General features: G+C 41.3%; 1 protein-coding gene across 2 annotated transcripts in view; it reads right to left on the bottom strand.

The window, feature by feature from the left end:
* Nucleotides 1-18,415, bottom strand: part of cntn3b (contactin 3b) — a 65,105-nt gene that overhangs the window by 42,073 nt on the left and 4,617 nt on the right. Inside the window, exons 2-3 of one of the 2 annotated variants that reach the window (XM_087801559.1) lie at nucleotides 7,758-7,887; nucleotides 5,241-5,376 (exon numbers count right to left, since the gene is read on the bottom strand). In XM_087801559.1, coding sequence (XP_087657685.1) covers nucleotides 5,241-5,376; nucleotides 7,758-7,812 — 191 coding nt within the window. In that variant the 5' untranslated portion in view covers nucleotides 7,813-7,887. Of the gene's footprint in view, nucleotides 1-5,240; nucleotides 5,377-7,757; nucleotides 7,894-18,415 lie in introns of those variants that run through there. The other variant, XM_087801561.1, reaches the window with a different exon arrangement.

The following is an 18,415-nucleotide window of genomic DNA, read 5'->3' as shown; positions in this document are numbered from 1 at the left end:
TTCCGACCTTGACATGGAGGTCACATGATCTTTTGACAACGGACATTTTATAACGGACAAATATGATCAAATATGATATAATCAAGTGAACAATGCACCTGGGCGCTATATAAATAAATATTACTTACTTACTTATATTATCAACAAAGATCTGGGATCGATTGATCTTGTCTGATCATCTCAGGAAGACATTTGTCATAACGATGACACACAAGTAAGTAAGTAGGTTTTATTTGTATAGCGCTTTTCCAGACCAGGGTCACAAAGCGCTTAAACAATCAAAACATTATTCAATAAAGTATATACTTTAAAGATCAAGATAAAACTGATAACAACACAGGAGTTCCAGAAATTCAAGGAAAAGCCTGAACGAATAGAAACGTCTTAAGGTGTTTCTTGAAGGAGTCAGTAGATCATCAAACACAGATGTTTCTTGAAGGAGTCAGTAGATCATCAAACACAGATGTTTCTTGAAGGAGTCAGTAGATCATCAAACACAGATGTTTCTTGAAGGAGTCAGTAGATCATCAAACACACATGTTTCTTGAAGGAGTCAGTAGATCATCAAACACAGATGTTTCTTGAAGGAGTCAGTAGATCATCAAACACACATGTTTCTTGAAGGAGTCAGTAGATCATCAAACACAGATGTTTCTTAAAGGAGTCAGTAGATCATCAAACACAGATGTTTCTTGAAGGAGTCAGTAGATCATCAAACACAGATGTTTCTTGAAGGAGTCAGTAGATCATCAAACACATGTTTCTTGAAGGAGTCAGTAGATCATCAAACACAGATGTTTCTTGAAGGAGTCAGTAGATCATCAAACACAGATGTTTCTTGAAGGAGTCAGTAGATCATCAAACACATGTTTCTTGAAGGAGTCAGTAGATCATCAAACACAGATGTTTCTTAAAGGAGTCAGTAGATCATCAAACACATGTTTCTTGAAGGAGTCAGTAGATCATCAAACACAGATGTTTCTTGAAGGAGTCAGTAGATCATCAAACACAGATGTTTCTTAAAGGAGTCAGTAGATCATCAAACACAGATGTTTCTTAAAGGAGTCAGTAGATCCATCAAGAGCAAAGAGAGAGAAGATCGTTCCAAAGCTTAGGAGCAACAGCCTGAAAAGATTTCTCTCCTCTGGTCCTGAGCCGTGTGCGTGGAACCATAAGTAGATTCTGATCCACAGACCTCAGAGCCCGAGCTGGGGTGTAAGTCTGGATCAGATCATGAAGGTCTGACCATGAATAGATCTGAAAGTAAGAACCAGAATTTTAAAGTTGATCCTGAAAGAAACTGGAAGCCAGTGAAGAGTTTTAAGGACCGGAGAAATGTGAGTTCTTCTACTTGAGTGGCTCAGAATTCTCGCTGCAGAGTTCTGAATCAACTGCAGGCGAGACGATCCTTCTTGTTAAGACATGAAAACAAAATGTTACAATAGTCCAGACGAGAAGAAACAAACGCATGGATTATAAGATCCAGATCATGTTCCGACAACATTTTCCTAAGTTTAGAGATTTTTCTCAGTTGAAGGAAACAGTTTCTGGTTAGTTTTCTTCAGTGTTGAACAAGAGACATGTCTTTATCAAATACAACACCCAGGTTTCTCAGGCTCAGTTTGACAGACTGACCTAAGTCACCCAAGTACTGACTCAACCCTGGGATCTTATCATCAGGAGCAATCACCAGTGTTTCAGTTTTGTCCACATTTAGCTGTAAAGTGTTTTCACTCATTGTTTGATTTCTAGCAAACAATTGACTAAGTTCAGCCTTTGGGGCTCAGTTGGATCAACAGAGCAGTAGAGCTGGATGTCATCAGCAAAAATGTGATAAGAAACATCTGGAAATCTCTGAATGATTTTACCGAGGGGAATCAAGTACAGCAAAAACAATAAAGGACCCAGAACAGAACCTTGAGGGACTCCACACAACAGATCTGCCGATTCAGACCTCATTTGATTGGCAGATACACTAAAACTGCGCCCAGAAAGGTAAGATGAGAACCATTCTAACACAGACCCAGACAGTCTTCATCCCTCAGTCTTCTCAGCAGGATCTGGTGATCAACTGTGTCAAAGGCTGAGGACAGATCCAAGAGAACCAGAACATCATGATGTCACTGGACACTTTCAATAAAGCTGTCTCCGTAGAGTGATGTTTACGGAAGCCAGACTGAAACTTCTCATGGATGTCGCTCTGATCCAGGAACAAAGACAGCTGCTCAGACACCACCTTCTCCAAGATCTTGGACAAGAAAGGGAGCTTAGAAATAGGCCTGAAATTACTGAGGTCAGTTGGGTCTAAGCCTGGTTTTTTGAGCAGAGGCTCCACAATGTTTAAATGCATTGGGAAAAACCCCTGTGGAAAGGGAGAGGTTCAACATATTGGTAACTCGGGGGCCAATTACATCAAATACTTTGATAAAAAACCTACAAGGAAGGACGTCATCTGAGCAAGAGGAGGGTTTCATCTTGTTCACTAGTGCTGAAATATCACCCAAAGATACAGCAGTGAAGGATGACCAAGAGGAGGAGATGGGCTCAGAGACAGTAGGGGTTCCCAACAAAGGGGGAGAGATTTTCTCTTTGATCAATTTAATTTTGTCAATGAAAAATCTCAACAATCATTGCTGTCAGCTTCACAGAAGACAGGCGTGATTTGAGGAGCAGGAGACACAAGAGAATTAATCGTGTCAAACAAAACTTTGGGGTTTTTCCTATTTGCTGCTACCAGTTTTCTGATGTAATCAGATCTAGCAGTTTCTACCATCTCATTGTAAGAAGTCAACAGATCCCTGAGGTGAAGTCTATGCACCTCAAGTTTAGTGGACTTCCAGAGACGCTCAGTCTTTCGACAAAGTCTCTTCAGACTCAGGAGATCTTCATTTGTCCAAGGGCACCGTTTTTTCTGAATTTTCAAGTTCGATTTAACAGGTGCCACTTGATCCAGTATTTCAACACAATGACCAGTGAAACAGTGAATCAAACTGTCCACGTCTGTGCAGTCATCAAAGGAAAGACGGTCAAACATAGCAGAAAAACTGTCTGCAGTATCGGCTGAGATGACACGCCTCTGAGACCTAACTTTCAAAGGCTTAGGTTCAGGGATGAAGTCCAGGTTAAACAAGACAAGAGAATGATCACTCAGATGGACATCATGTACAGATACATTAGAAATGTTCAGGCCAAGAGTAAAAACTAAGTCTAAAATGTGGCCTTTTTGATGAGTGGGTTCAGAAACATGTTGCTCAAAATTAAATGCTTCAGTTAAAGTTAAAAGTTCTTTAGCAGAACAAGATGTGACGTCATCAACATGAAGATTAAAGTCTCCAAGAATATGAACAGATTCCATTTGAATAATGGAAGATAAGAAGTCACTAAAGTCTTTCAAGAACATCACCGCAGGACCAGGCGGGCGGTAGATTGACACACAATAGAAAGGTCTTGTAGAACCAAGATCATCTGAGACTCAAAAGAAGTGAATTCCTGTGTTTGAATCACTTTGCAAGAACATCTCTCCCTAAAAACAGTAGCAAGACCTCCTCCACGACCAGAGAGGCGAGGCTTCCCCAGGACAGCGCTCCCTACTGGACAGAGTTCGTTCAGATGAATAAACTCTTCCTCTCTCTGCCAAGTCTCAGAAAGACATAATAAATCCAAATTAACTCTTGTGAAAAGATCATTAAGAATAAAGGATTTATTAGTAATGGAGCGAACATTAAGAAGTCCTACATTCAGCACCGATGACGTCACTGACGACGTCACTGACAGCAGAGCGGGATCTTTTGAAGCGAACAGCGGTCACGTGGGTACCAGCTGTCACTGAAGTTCAACTCCGTAGTAAAAGCCGAATTAAAGAGAGAAAATGAAAAAATCTTACCACCTTTCGTTGAGGTCTGGACAGACGGCAGCGCTGATGTGTCGTCATGCTCTTCAGTGAGAGGAATGTCGATCAAACATCGATGACGTTCGATGACGTTAGAGTTGTTCCGAGCGATCGCAACTGCACGTCTCATCCTGACCTGAACTCCAGCCCGACTCCATCGCTTGTGGAAATCACCCGAGAGATCAAACGATATTCCACAGAGTCCGAGTCGATGAGAAGCGGAGCCGGAAACACGTTCACCGGACGTTGGTAACTGTCGCGATTATAATCCTCCATCGACTCTCTGATGTTGAAAAGAGCATCACGATCATAGATCATAGATGCTTGAGACATATCTTAAGTGATATGAGCATAAAATCCGGACAAGTAGTCGTTAAAACGACTGTTTTTGGCAATTATTGCAGGAGCTTACGTTCAAGCAGCCGATCAAAGGCTCACCGGAAGCGGAAGTCAAGATTGTTGACTTGGCCAATTCTATTGTTACCAATTCTAGTCAGAAGTCAGGGTGTAGTACCTCACATGTACACTAGAGGCTGATACACAGGTAGAGTGGGGGGGTCAAACACACACATATCATATCATGTCAACCAGAACAACACTGTTGACCTCAAACTGTCCAAGTGTCTTCTGAACAAACTACACAACTTTGTGTTGAGTAAACACACACAGACACACAAACATGTTATCCACGATATAACAAGAGTTTGTATTCAAGATGCAGCTGGATTTGAAGTGTGAAGCCACAACACACTCGTACACACACACACACACTCATACACACACACACTGAAGTGTGAAGCCACAACACACTCATACACACACACACTGAAGTGTGAAGCCACAACACACTCATACACACACACACACACACACTCATACACACACACACTGAAGTTGTGAAGCCACAACACACTCATACACACACACACACACACACTCATACACACACACACACTGAAGTGTGAAGCCACAACACACTCATACACACACACACTGAAGTGTGAAGCCACAACACACTCATACACACACACACACTGAAGTGTGAAGCCACAACACACTCGTACAAACACAGTCAACATCAAGAGAAAGGTCGTCCACAAGGTCATGACCTCCTGCTGTGCGTCTGCGCTGCTGAGCGCGTGTGGAAACACAATCGCTGTTGGACAAAGAAACAACTTTCTAAAGGCTTCACTTTGTTATCATCAGCTGTAACGATTATTTTCTATTCTATTCTATTTCTGAATCTATTTTCCTTAAAGTGACGACTCAGCAATGTTTGCTTTGCAGCTCATGTTCACGAGTGAAAGAGTGAAAGCCATGATTTTGACCTGAGGACAAACAAACGCTTCACCTGTACTGCGGCGTCGGGATTCCTTCGGCTTCGCACGAGACGGTCGCTCGCTGCTCCGGGGAGTTGGCGGCGAGAACGAGGTCGCTGGGCTCCGTCCTCAGCCTCGGCCCCTGGAAGATCACGTCCTGCGAACAGACTGCAGAGAGAGACGGAAACATTAGCTTCCTGACCTCAGCACACAAAGTATTGGCAACAATCAATAAATCATGAGCTGCTGGTTCTTTCTTTTAAGATCCTGCATCTCTTTGAGGAACACATTAATATTTAACAAGCGTGACATTGTGCGGCTTCTTTGCTCGTGTGGCTGCGAGGACCGTGAAGCCACTTCTGCTGACATGTTTGCTTTCACTGTACGATGAGACCTTCCTTCAATGAGCTCCGACACCATCATCATGGAGGATAAAACACGTCTTCTTATGAGTCGTCGCTGCTTCCACAACATCTTCATCCACATGATGAATCGTCACCTTGTCGCTCGGATGCGAGAAATGATTTATTGTGCCGTGAAAATCCATGAAGAAATGCAAGAGAAGGTGGAGAAGATAATGTGAGACTTTTATTCCTGGTGGAAACAAAGATTTGTGACGCGAGCGTTTGACACGGTTCAGAATCAAACCATCAACCTGGTGACGAGACACCAGTAGATTATATTCATCATAACATGTAAAGACTTTGTCAGCATCTATTTCTTTACATGTTTTTCATTCGTTCGTTGACTCGTCATCAGGGCCGAGCCGCAGATAAACATCTCCAACAACAGCGTCACTTTAAATACTGGAGTCAAGTCGCAGAAGAAGAAGCAGATATTCCAGGTCCTTCATCCAGTTTATTTATTCACTCCTTTATTTTCTATTTGTTGTTTTTACTTTTCACAACATTATCACTTCATTCTAATTATTATATTTTCCTCAGATTTGTACAATTGTTTGTAAATTAAATCATAAAAACGCTTTAATTATTCACCTTTGTATGTAAAAGTTTATTTTTATTTCCCATTCATTCAATTTAAACTAAGTTAAGTATGAGAATACATTTATTTTTTAATTTAATTTCATCCATAATTACCCAAACTCAAATCTTTGTTTATGTGTTAAACCTGGTCAATAGTTTGAGCGACTCACGTCAGCTACAAACATCTGGACTTCGATGTTTTTTGCAACGTTTCGTAGCATCTTAGCATTAGCACGTCATCATTAGATCAATATATAACATTAACGTTAGTCTGTTCACAGAGAAAAAAGCACATGACCCATCGACTCATCAATACTTTGTACTTTCAATGTTCATGATCATGTAACTGAACTAACTCTGAAGAACTGCTGAACATTCCATACGTTTCCTCTTCACCTCATTTACGAGCAGAAGCTGTGAATCAAATATTGGATTTATTTCCAACTGACACTCACAGTTGGTTTGAGAAGCTTCAATTCTAGCTCGAAGCATTTTTCACGAAGGTGGTAGAAAAAGAATGAAAGTTTTCCCCGTGAGAAGATGTCTATTGTTAGATAGTTGGAGTGAGAAGTTTGTGTGGAACAACAACGTGAACACCTTCTCATCACTCATCACCATGTTACGCTCAAATAACAACGTTCATCGTCATATCATTTATGACACAAACACACTTGACATCTTAGAACAACAAACAAATATAAACTTATTTATCATATTTCTGAACTATTCCTCTCATGTGGAGCTTCAATCCAAGAGGGACGTTACAGTCGAGCCGTTTGAAGGTGTTTTGTTTGTGTCTTTTTGGACGAAGATGAAGACGAACTGAGCTCCAGTCGCTACATTAAAATGAACAAACATGTTTGTCTACAAAGAACACATTATTCTGAAAAGGATCAACACTGGTCGACATGAGAACATGAGTGAATTTTGTAACTTCTGTCAGATAAAGACAATATTTTTCACACATACTCATTAAAACCTATTTATTACGTGCGTCTTCTTTCTTTCGTGATGTAGGTGCAGCTCTCTGGCATGAAAGCCTTTTACTGTCGTGTGATGAGACATAGAAATGGATCAAAGAAAAGATGTTTTTAAAGCTAATGTCACATGAATTACAGCAGCGAGACATTTAGACGAACGTGAATGTTAAATGTTGCTCTTTGAACTTTAAATGATGCTTCATGTCCTCGAGCCACAAGAGCCTCGACTGTGAGAAGACGTGCAGGAGAGCAGGATTCATTAGCAGGATCCCGACGATAATCTGGACGGACCACAAACTCAGAAGTCAATGTGTGCACAGGACGCCGCCGAGGGGAAGAGTCAGGACGCCCTGCTGTCCACGGATCACGTCCACAGATGAACTAGTTCATGCCGTCAGAGGTTTTTCACAAGAGTTCTCGTCAATGAAAGAGACAGTGTTTGATGAACTCTCACGAAAAAGCTATTAAAAGCTTCACAGAAAAGGTATCGAGAGGATATTAATATTCATTTATGAGGAGATTGTCAGAGGTGTTGTTGACAACAGGCAGGAATGTCTTTCAAATAATAACTGTTAAAATATCTTACCTGCAAGGCATCCGGTGATTGATAGCAGAACTATTTGTTTCCATGGTAACGTCATCTTTAGTTGCCAGGGGCTAATTAGACTCTCATCCAATTGCGATAAATGGAAGCTGCTCCCTTGAATGCAGTGAATCTGAGGAGAGAACACGTGGTTACAACATGAACTTCAGTCGCCAAACATCAACACTTGTGTTACATATTTTATCAAGAACATGAAGAACCTGAAAGTCATTTCTCTCCCACGTGTGCGTCAAACCACACAATCCCAAATCAGCAGCTTTTAAAGAGAATTGAGGTGAAAAATTATTGACCTGAAAAATACTTTCCTCCATTTGACTATTAATAGCAGCGAGAGAGAGAACACCAGCAACTTCCTGCTCCAACAAAGGCTCGACAGAAAATCTTTTGTCTCTGCACGTTTGCTGTGATCAGCACGTTTGACGCTCGTTTAGATTGAAAGAGAATCCGACGGTAAAGACTCGTTCTCGACCAGGATGACGTCACTCGTCGAGGAGAAGAGATTCATTATTGATCGTCCACCGTTCCATCATCTCCAGAACTTTCAGGCGTTATAGTTTTCAAATGTTACGCAGGAAAACCTCTGGTGTGTTGTGAGTTTGTAGCTTCTCCCCGAGCTCACCAGGGTCTCCTATCTAGCTGGGACATGCAACTGAATGTTTTCTAATGGCTCCACCTTCTGACTTGACCTTGTGGTGCACATAAAGTGTCAGATATGGAGGTAGTCTGTGATGTCACCGTCACTAAACTGTCGTGTTTATCTGTGGTCGTGTTCATCTTTGAACTGCAGACTTTTGTGGCTCATCAGAGCAACACGTATTATTTTACAAACAGTCATCATGTGATGTTTTAATATAAGTGTGTTTTTAAGGATGTATTTCCGATCACGTCATCATCTTCATTCTTGAGCCGTATAAACTTTGCTGTGCGTCCTCTGAAAGAGTTGGGGGGCTCAGATAGGCTGCTCTGCATGTCAATCAAATCTGAGCTCGTTCTTAATTTTCTTATATTATATCATATATATCTTGTCATCTACTCAACAGCTTCAACAGCTCCACGATCGATCGCTATATCGCGATCGACGTATCGGGCACCAGTGTTCTTCACTTCTTCAGGGTTTAGAAGCTAATTTGAAACAAAAATTAAATAAACTCATCCACATTAAAACCTGTTATTGCCAAGAGAAAGATGGCAAAAGCAAAACCTCCTTGGCAGAGGTAGTTATTTTAGCTGAATGTGACATTTTACTTTATTAACCATTACTTTATTTCAACTAAAATATTCATTGAAAATATTAGTTTAAAATAAAACTGCACGAATACAATCAAAGTTCTATTGTTACTATTGAACTAAATATCAATGTTTTCCATGATTTGTGTCCAAAAGTAAGTATGTAATTTTTATTTGTATAGCGCTTTTCCAGACCAGGGTCACAAAGCGCTTAAACAATCAAAACAATATTCAATAAAGTATATACTTTAAAGATCAAGATAAAACTGATAACACAACAGGAGTTCATGAAAATCAAAGAAAAGCCTGAACAAATAAAAACGTCTTAAGATGTTTCTTGAAGGAGTCAGTAGATCATCAAACACAGATGTTTCTTGAAGGAGTCAGTAGATCATCAAACACACATGTTTCTTGAAGGAGTCAGTAGATCATCAAACACAGATGTTTCTTGAAGGAGTCAGTAGATCATCAAACACAGATGTTTCTTGAAGGAGTCAGTAGATCATCAAACACAGATGTTTCTTGAAGGAGTCAGTAGATCATCAAACACAGATGTTTCTTGAAGGAGTCAGTAGATCATCAAACACAGATGTTTCTTGAAGGAGTCAGTAGATCATCAAACACAGATGTTTCTTGAAGGAGTCAGTAGATCATCAAACACAGATGTTTCTTGAAGGAGTCAGTAGATCATCAAACACAGATGTTTCTTGAAGGAGTCAGTAGATCATCAAACACAAATGTTTCTTGAAGGAGTCAGTAGATCATCAAACACAAATGTTTCTTAAAGGAGTCAGTAGATCATCAAACACAGATGTTTCTTGAAGGAGTCAGTAGATCATCAAACACAGATGTTTCTTGAAGGAGTCAGTAGATCATCAAACACAGATTTTTCTTGAAGGAGTCAGTAGATCATCAAACACAGATGTTTCTTGAAGGAGTCAGTAGATCATCAAACACAGATGTTTCTTAAAGGAGTCAGTAGATCATCAAACACAGATGTTTCTTGAAGGAGTCAGTAGATCATCAAACACAGATGTTTCTTGAAGGAGTCAGTAGATCATCAAACACAGATGTTTCTTAAAGGAGTCAGTAGATCATCAAACACAGATGTTTCTTGAAGGAGTCAGTAGATCATCAAACACAGATGTTTCTTGAAGGAGTCAGTAGATCATCAAACACAGATGTTTCTTAAAGGAGTCAGTAGATCATCAAACACAGATGTTTCTTGAAGGAGTCAGTAGATCATCAAACACAGATGTTTCTTGAAGGAGTCAGTAGATCATCAAACACAGATGTTTCTTGAAGGAGTCAGTAGATCATCAAACACAGATGTTTCTTGAAGGAGTCAGTAGATCATCAAACACAGATGTTTCTTGAAGGAGTCAGTAGATCATCAAACACAGATGTTTCTTGAAGGAGTCAGTAGATCATCAAACACAGATGTTTCTTGAAGGAGTCAGTAGATCATCAAACACAGATGTTTCTTGAAGGAGTCAGTAGATCATCAAACACAGATGTTTCTTGAAGGAGTCAGTAGATCATCAAACACAAATGTTTCTTGAAGGAGTCAGTAGATCATCAAACACAAATGTTTCTTAAAGGAGTCAGTAGATCATCAAACACAGATGTTTCTTGAAGGAGTCAGTAGATCATCAAACACAGATGTTTCTTGAAGGAGTCAGTAGATCATCAAACACAGATTTTTCTTGAAGGAGTCAGTAGATCATCAAACACAGATGTTTCTTGAAGGAGTCAGTAGATCATCAAACACACATGTTTCTTAAAGGAGTCAGTAGATCATCAAACACAGATGTTTCTTGAAGGAGTCAGTAGATCATCAAACACAGATGTTTCTTAAAGGAGTCAGTAGATCATCAAACACAGATGTTTCTTGAAGGAGTCAGTAGATCATCAAACACAGATGTTTCTTGAAGGAGTCAGTAGATCATCAAACACAGATGTTTCTTAAAGGAGTCAGTAGATCATCAAACACAGATGTTTCTTGAAGGAGTCAGTAGATCATCAAACACAGATGTTTCTTAAAGGAGTCAGTAGATCATCAAACACAGATGTTTCTTGAAGGAGTCAGTAGATCATCAAACACAGATGTTTCTTGAAGGAGTCAGTAGATCATCAAACACAGATGTTTCTTGAAGGAGTCAGTAGATCATCAAACACAGATGTTTCTTGAAGGAGTCAGTAGATCATCAAACACAGATGTTTCTTGAAGGAGTCAGTAGATCATCAAACACAGATGTTTCTTGAAGGAGTCAGTAGATCATCAAACACACATGTTTCTTGAAGGAGTCAGTAGATCATCAAACACAGATGTTTCTTGAAGGAGTCAGTAGATCATCAAACACAGATGTTTCTTGAAGGAGTCAGTAGATCATCAAACACAGATGTTTCTTGAAGGAGTCAGTAGATCATCAAACACAGATGTTTCTAGAAGGAGTCAGTAGATCATCAAACACAGATGTTTCTTGAAGGAGTCAGTAGATCATCAAACACAAATGTTTCTTGAAGGAGTCAGTAGATCATCAAACACAAATGTTTCTTGAAGGAGTCAGTAGATCATCAAACACAGATGTTTCTTGAAGGAGTCAGTAGATCATCAAACACAAATGTTTCTTGAAGGAGTCAGTAGATCATCAAACACAAAGAGAGAGAAGATCATTCCAAAGCTTAGGAGCAACAGTCTGGAAGGATTTCTCTCCTCTGGTCCTGAAGTTCAGGAACCATCAGTAGATTCTGATCCACAGACCTCAGAGCCCGAGCTGGGGTGTAAGTCTGGATCAGATCACTGATGGAAGGTCTGACCATGAATATATCTGAAAGTAAGAACCAGAATTTTAAAGTTGATCCTGAAAGAAACTGGAAGCCAAGAGTTTTAAGGATCGGAGAAATGTGAGTTCTTCTAGTGGAGCAAGAAATTAAACTAGACAGGAAATTTAGATGATGATATTTATTGATCGCTGGCTTTGATTTTCTCACATTAATCCTGGATGAAAACGCCATCATCATTACATTGATGTGGATCTTGAAAATCAATAGTTCATTTGATGCTATTAGACTCGTGTCACTGCCATGATCTGTAGTTCGGCTCTCCTGCTCGCTCGTGACGTCTACAGGTCTTTGAAGAAATGAATGAATGAAAGCAAATCCTGGTTTAAGAAGAATAGTCACCAGCTCTGATTCAATGAACCAAACACTAGAATTCACTACTTCAGTGCCGCAGGAGTCACGAGCGAATCTGTTCCTCACTTGCTTTAATCTGCACCTTCGATCTCACTAATCTCTGGGATTGAGAAACATCGCGGCTTTAGGGAGGGTTAACCAAGAAAAGTGTGAAGAATCTCTCGATCCTTGAGAGGCTCCATGACTTCAGTAGAACAATGTCCTTCATGACCACAGTGACGTGAGAGATTCTCAAACATTAGCAACTAAATGTTACGCTCAGGATATGGAAATCAGCATTTTTTTCATTTGCATGAGTTTTCACCTTCGCTCGCGTTGACCTTCACCAAGTCTGGCTTCATCCAATTACTCATCTGAGAAGATCTCTTCATGCCGTTACAACGATCACTGGTGGGAATGTTTGGCTAATTGGCCATGTTTTCAGCATCGCTGAGGAAACGATGGTGCGGAGGATCCAGAGCAGGAAGTGGTGGAAACAACAACAGTATCGAACCATCTGAGCTTCAATACTGGGAGTGAAAATAAAAAGACATCCATGTATGAAGATTGCCTGAAACACACAGGTTTGCTTAAGTGAGGGTTTTAAATATATATATATATATATATATAAATATCTTACATAAAAATGTCAAGTGTCTCAATGAAAAATGATGTAAAGAGAGGGAGAAAATGTTGTGACATTATGTATAATGTAGGGGATATCGCGGGAACACTCACACACACACACACACACACACACTCACACACACACACACACACACACACACACTCACACACACACACACGTGTCGATCAGACAAACATGTGACTTGCTGTTCAGTTGTCTACCATGAGTTTGACGAGTCATAATTCACTTGGTGCGAGTCATTTGAAATGAGTCACAGCAGCAGCCAAAGTACACATTCATTTCATTCTTATGTCATGAAGTGGATGAAGAGGTGGATGAGATTGAAAAACTCCAGTATGTTGGTGGATTCTTGCTCTGAATCGACCTTTAAAAGTGATGATCTGAAAATCAATGAACCGAATCAAGAATCGTTTTTTTTATACATTTTTTCGAGGTTGTAAAATTGTCCTACAATAACAAAAGTTTCCGATCTATCGCTCAAAGCACCTTCTTTCAAAGTGCAGCAGAAATAAGACGTTTTCTCTGATGGATGAGAGAATCCATCTTACAACCACCTATGGAGCCTCATTTCAACAGATCCTGGTCCATCACACCAGTGAGGTCACGCTCGTACATGAGAAGAGAAAGAAGATCCTTGAATTAATGAAAACATTTTGCTCTTTGATTGTTTTGCTCGACTTCTGTGCAGGAAAACACAAGCATCGGAAACACATGCTGAGCCAATCAAGAGCCAAAAGACTCGTGAACACACTCGTGAACACACTCCTGAACACACTCGTGAACACACTCGTGAACACACTCGTGGACACACTCGTGGACACACTCTTGAACACACTCGTGAACACACTCGTGAACACACTCGTGGACACACTCGTGAACACACTCGTGGACACACTCGTGAACACACTCGTGAACACACTCGTGAACACACTCGTGAACACACTCTTGAACACACTCGTGAACACACTCATGAACACACTCTTGAACACACTCGTGAACACACTCGTGAACACACTCGTGAACACACTCGTGAACACACTCGTGAACACACTCGTGAACACACTCGTGAACACACTCGCGAACACACTCACGAACACACTCGTGAACACACTCGTGAACACACTTGTGAACACACTCATGAACACACTCATGGACACACTCGTGAACACACTCGTGAACACGCTCCTGAACACACTCGTGAACACACTCATGAACACACTTGTCCCCTCACCTCATGAACACACTTGTGAACACACTTGTGAACATACTCGTGAACACACTCGTGAACACACTTGTGAACACGCTTGTGAACACACTCGTGAACACACTTGTGAACACACTTGTCCCCTCACTCATGAACACACTTGTGAACATACTCGTGAACACACTCGTGAACACACTTGTGAACACGCTGGTGAACACACTCGTGAACACACTTGTGAACACGCTGGTGAACACACTCGTGAACACACTCGTGAACACACTCGTGAACACACTCGTGAACACACTTGTCCCCTCACTCATGAACACACTTGTGAACATACTCTTGAACACACTCGTGAACACACTCGTGAACACACTTGTGAACACGCTGGTGAACACACTCGTCCCCTTACTCGAGAACACACTCGTGAACATACTGATGAACACACTCATACCCTTACTCGTGAACACACTCATGAACACACTCGTGAACACACTCATGATCACACTTGTCCCCTCACTCATGAACACACTTGTGAACATACTCTTGAACACACTCGTGAACACACTTGTCCCCTCACTCATGAGCACACTTGTGAACATACTCTTGAACACACTCGTGAACACACTCGTGAACACACTTGTGAACACGCTGGTGAACACACTCGTCCCCTTACTCGTGAACACACTCGTGAACATACTGATGAACACACTCATACCCTTACTCATGAACACACTCATGAACACACTCGTGAACATACTCGTGAACACACTCGTGAACACACTTGTGAACACGCTGGTGAATACACTCGTCCCCTCACTCGTGAACACACTCGTCCCCTCACTCGTGAACACACGCATCCCCTCACTCGGGAACACACTCGTGAACACACTCGTGAACACACTCGTGAACACACTCGTGAACACACTCGTGAACACACTCGTGAACACACTCGTGAACACACTCATGAACACACTCGTAAACATAATCGTGATCATACTCGTGAACATACTCATGAACATACTCGTGAACACACTTGTGAACACACTCGTGAACATACTCGTGAACATACTCGTGAACACACTCATGAACACACTCGTAAACATAATCGTGATCATACTCGTGAACATACTCATGAACACACTCGTGAACACACTTGTGAACACCCTCGTGAACATACTCGTGAACACACTCATGAACACACTCGTGAACACACTCTTGAACATACTCGTGAACACACTTGTGAACACACTCGTGAACATACTCGTGAACACACTTGTGAACACACTCGTGAACATACTCGTGAACATACTCGTGAACACACTCGTGAACACACTCGTAAACATAATCGTGATCATACTCGTGAACATACTCATGAACACACTCGTGAACACACTTGTGAACACCCTCGTGAACATACTCGTGAACACACTCATGAACACACTCGTAAACATAATCGTGATCATACTTGTGAACATACTCGTGAACACACTTGTGAACATAATCGTGATCATACTTGTGAACATACTCGTGAACACACTCGTGAACACACTCATGAACACACTCGTAAACATAATCGTGATCATACTCGTGAACACACTTGTCCCCTCACTCATGAGCACACTTGTGAACATACTCTTGAACACACTCGTGAACACACTCGTGAACACACTTGTGAACACGCTGGTGAACACACTCGTCCCCTTACTCGTGAACACACTCGTGAACATACTGATGAACACACTCATACCCTTACTCATGAACACACTCATGAACACACTTGTGAACATACTCGTGAACACACTCGTGAACACACTTGTGAACACGCTGGTGAATACACTCGTCCCCTCACTCGTGAACACACTCGTCCCCTCACTCGTGAACACACGCATCCCCTCACTCGGGAACACACTCGTGAACACACTCGTGAACACACTCGTGAACACACTCGTGAACACACTCGTGAACACACTCGTGAACACACTCATGAACACACTCGTAAACATAATCGTGATCATACTCGTGAACATACTCATGAACATACTCGTGAACACACTCGTGAACATACTCGTGAACATACTCGTGAACACACTCATGAACACACTCGTAAACATAATCGTGATCATACTCGTGAACATACTCATGAACACACTCGTGAACACACTTGTGAACACCCTCGTGAACATACTCGTGAACACACTCATGAACACACTCGTGAACACACTCTTGAACATACTCGTGAACACACTTGTGAACACACTCGTGAACATACTCGTGAACACACTTGTGAACACACTCGTGAACATACTCGTGAACATACTCGTGAACACACTCGTGAACACACTCATAAACACACTCGTAAACATAATCGTGATCATACTTGTGAACATACTCGTGAACACACTTGTGAACATAATCGTGATCATACTTGTGAACATACTCGTGAACACACTTGTGAACACACTCGTGAACACACTTGTGAACACCCTCGTGAACATACTCGTGAACACACTCATGAACACACTCGTAAACATAATCGTGATCATACTTGTGAACATACTCGTGAACACACTTGTGAACATAATCGTGATCATACTTGTGAACATACTCGTGAACACACTCGTGAACACACTCATGAACACACTCGTAAACATAATCATGATCATACTCGTGAACATACTCGTGAACACACTCGTGAACACACTTGTGAACACCCTCATGAACACACTCGTAAACATAATCGTGATCATACTTGTGAACATACTCGTGAACACACTTGTGAACATAATCTTGATCATACTCGTGAACACACTCGTGAACACACTCGTGAACATTATCGTGAACACACTTGTGAACACACTCATGAACACACTTGTGAACACACTTGTGAACATAATCGTGATCATACTCGTGAACATACTCGTGAACACACTCGTGAACACACTTGTGAACACCCTCGTGAACATACTCGTGAACACACTCATGAACACACTCGTAAACATAATCGTGATCATACTTGTGAACATACTCGTGAACACACTTGTGAACATAATCGTGATCATACTTGTGAACACACTCGTGAACACACTTGTGAACATAATCGTGATCATACTTGTGAACATACTCGTGAACACACTTGTGAACATAATCTTGATCATACTCGTGAACACACTCGTGAACACACTCGTGAACACACTCGTGAACATTATCGTGAACACACTCGTGAACACACTTGTGAACACACTTGTGAACACACTCGTGAACACACTCATGAACACACTCGTAAACATAATCGCGATCATACTCGTGAACACACTCGTGAACATAATCGCGATCATACTCATGAACACACTCGTGAACATAATCGTGAACACTCGTGAAAACACTCGTGAACACACTTGTGAACACACTCATGAACACACTCATGAACACACTCGTGAACACACTCGTGAAAAAACTCGTGAACACACTCGTGAACATACTCGTGAACACACTCATGAACACACTCGTGAACATACTCGTGAACACACTCATGAACACACTCGGGAACACACTCGTGAACACACACGTGAACACACTCGTGAACACACTTGTGAACACACTCATGAACACACTCATGAACACACTCGTGAACACACTTGTGAAAAAACTCGTGAACACACTCGTGAACATACTCGTGAACACACTCATGAACACACTCGTGAACATACTCGTGAACACACTCATGAACACACTCGGGAACACACTCGTGAACACACACGTGAACATAATCGTGATCATACTTGTGAACACACTCGTGAACATACTTGTGAACACACTCATGAACACACTCGTGAACATAATCGTGATCATACTCGTGAACACACTTATGAACATACTCGTGAACATACTCGTGAACACACTCGTGAACACACTTGTGAACATACTCGTGAACACACTCATAAACACACTCGTGAACATAACCGTGAACACTCGTGAAAACACTTGTGAACACACTTGTGAACACACTCATAAACACACTCATGAACATACTCGTGAACACACTCGTGAACATAATCGTGATCATACTCGTGAAAACACTCGTGAACACACTTGTGAACACACTCATGAACACACTCATGAACATACTCGTGAACACACTCGTGAACATAATCGTGATCATACTCGTGAAAACACTCGTGAACACACTTGTGAACATACTCGTGAACACACTTGTGAACATACTCGTGAACACACTGGTGAACACACCCGTCCCATCACTCGTGAACATGCTCGCAAACACACTCGTCCCCTCACTCGTGAAAAGAGTGCCACAAAATCCCATAATGCACTGCAACATTTGACACTGTTGAAGCTAAATTGTGACACGTGTGGTGCTGGTGA

This window comes from Callionymus lyra, chromosome 10 (genome assembly GCF_982586985.1).
Source record: "Callionymus lyra chromosome 10, fCalLyr1.hap1.1, whole genome shotgun sequence".
Taxonomy (NCBI): domain Eukaryota; kingdom Metazoa; phylum Chordata; class Actinopteri; order Syngnathiformes; family Callionymidae; genus Callionymus; species Callionymus lyra.
The sequence above is the reverse complement of the archived record's forward strand: the minus strand, read 5'-3'. Positions and strand labels throughout refer to the sequence as shown.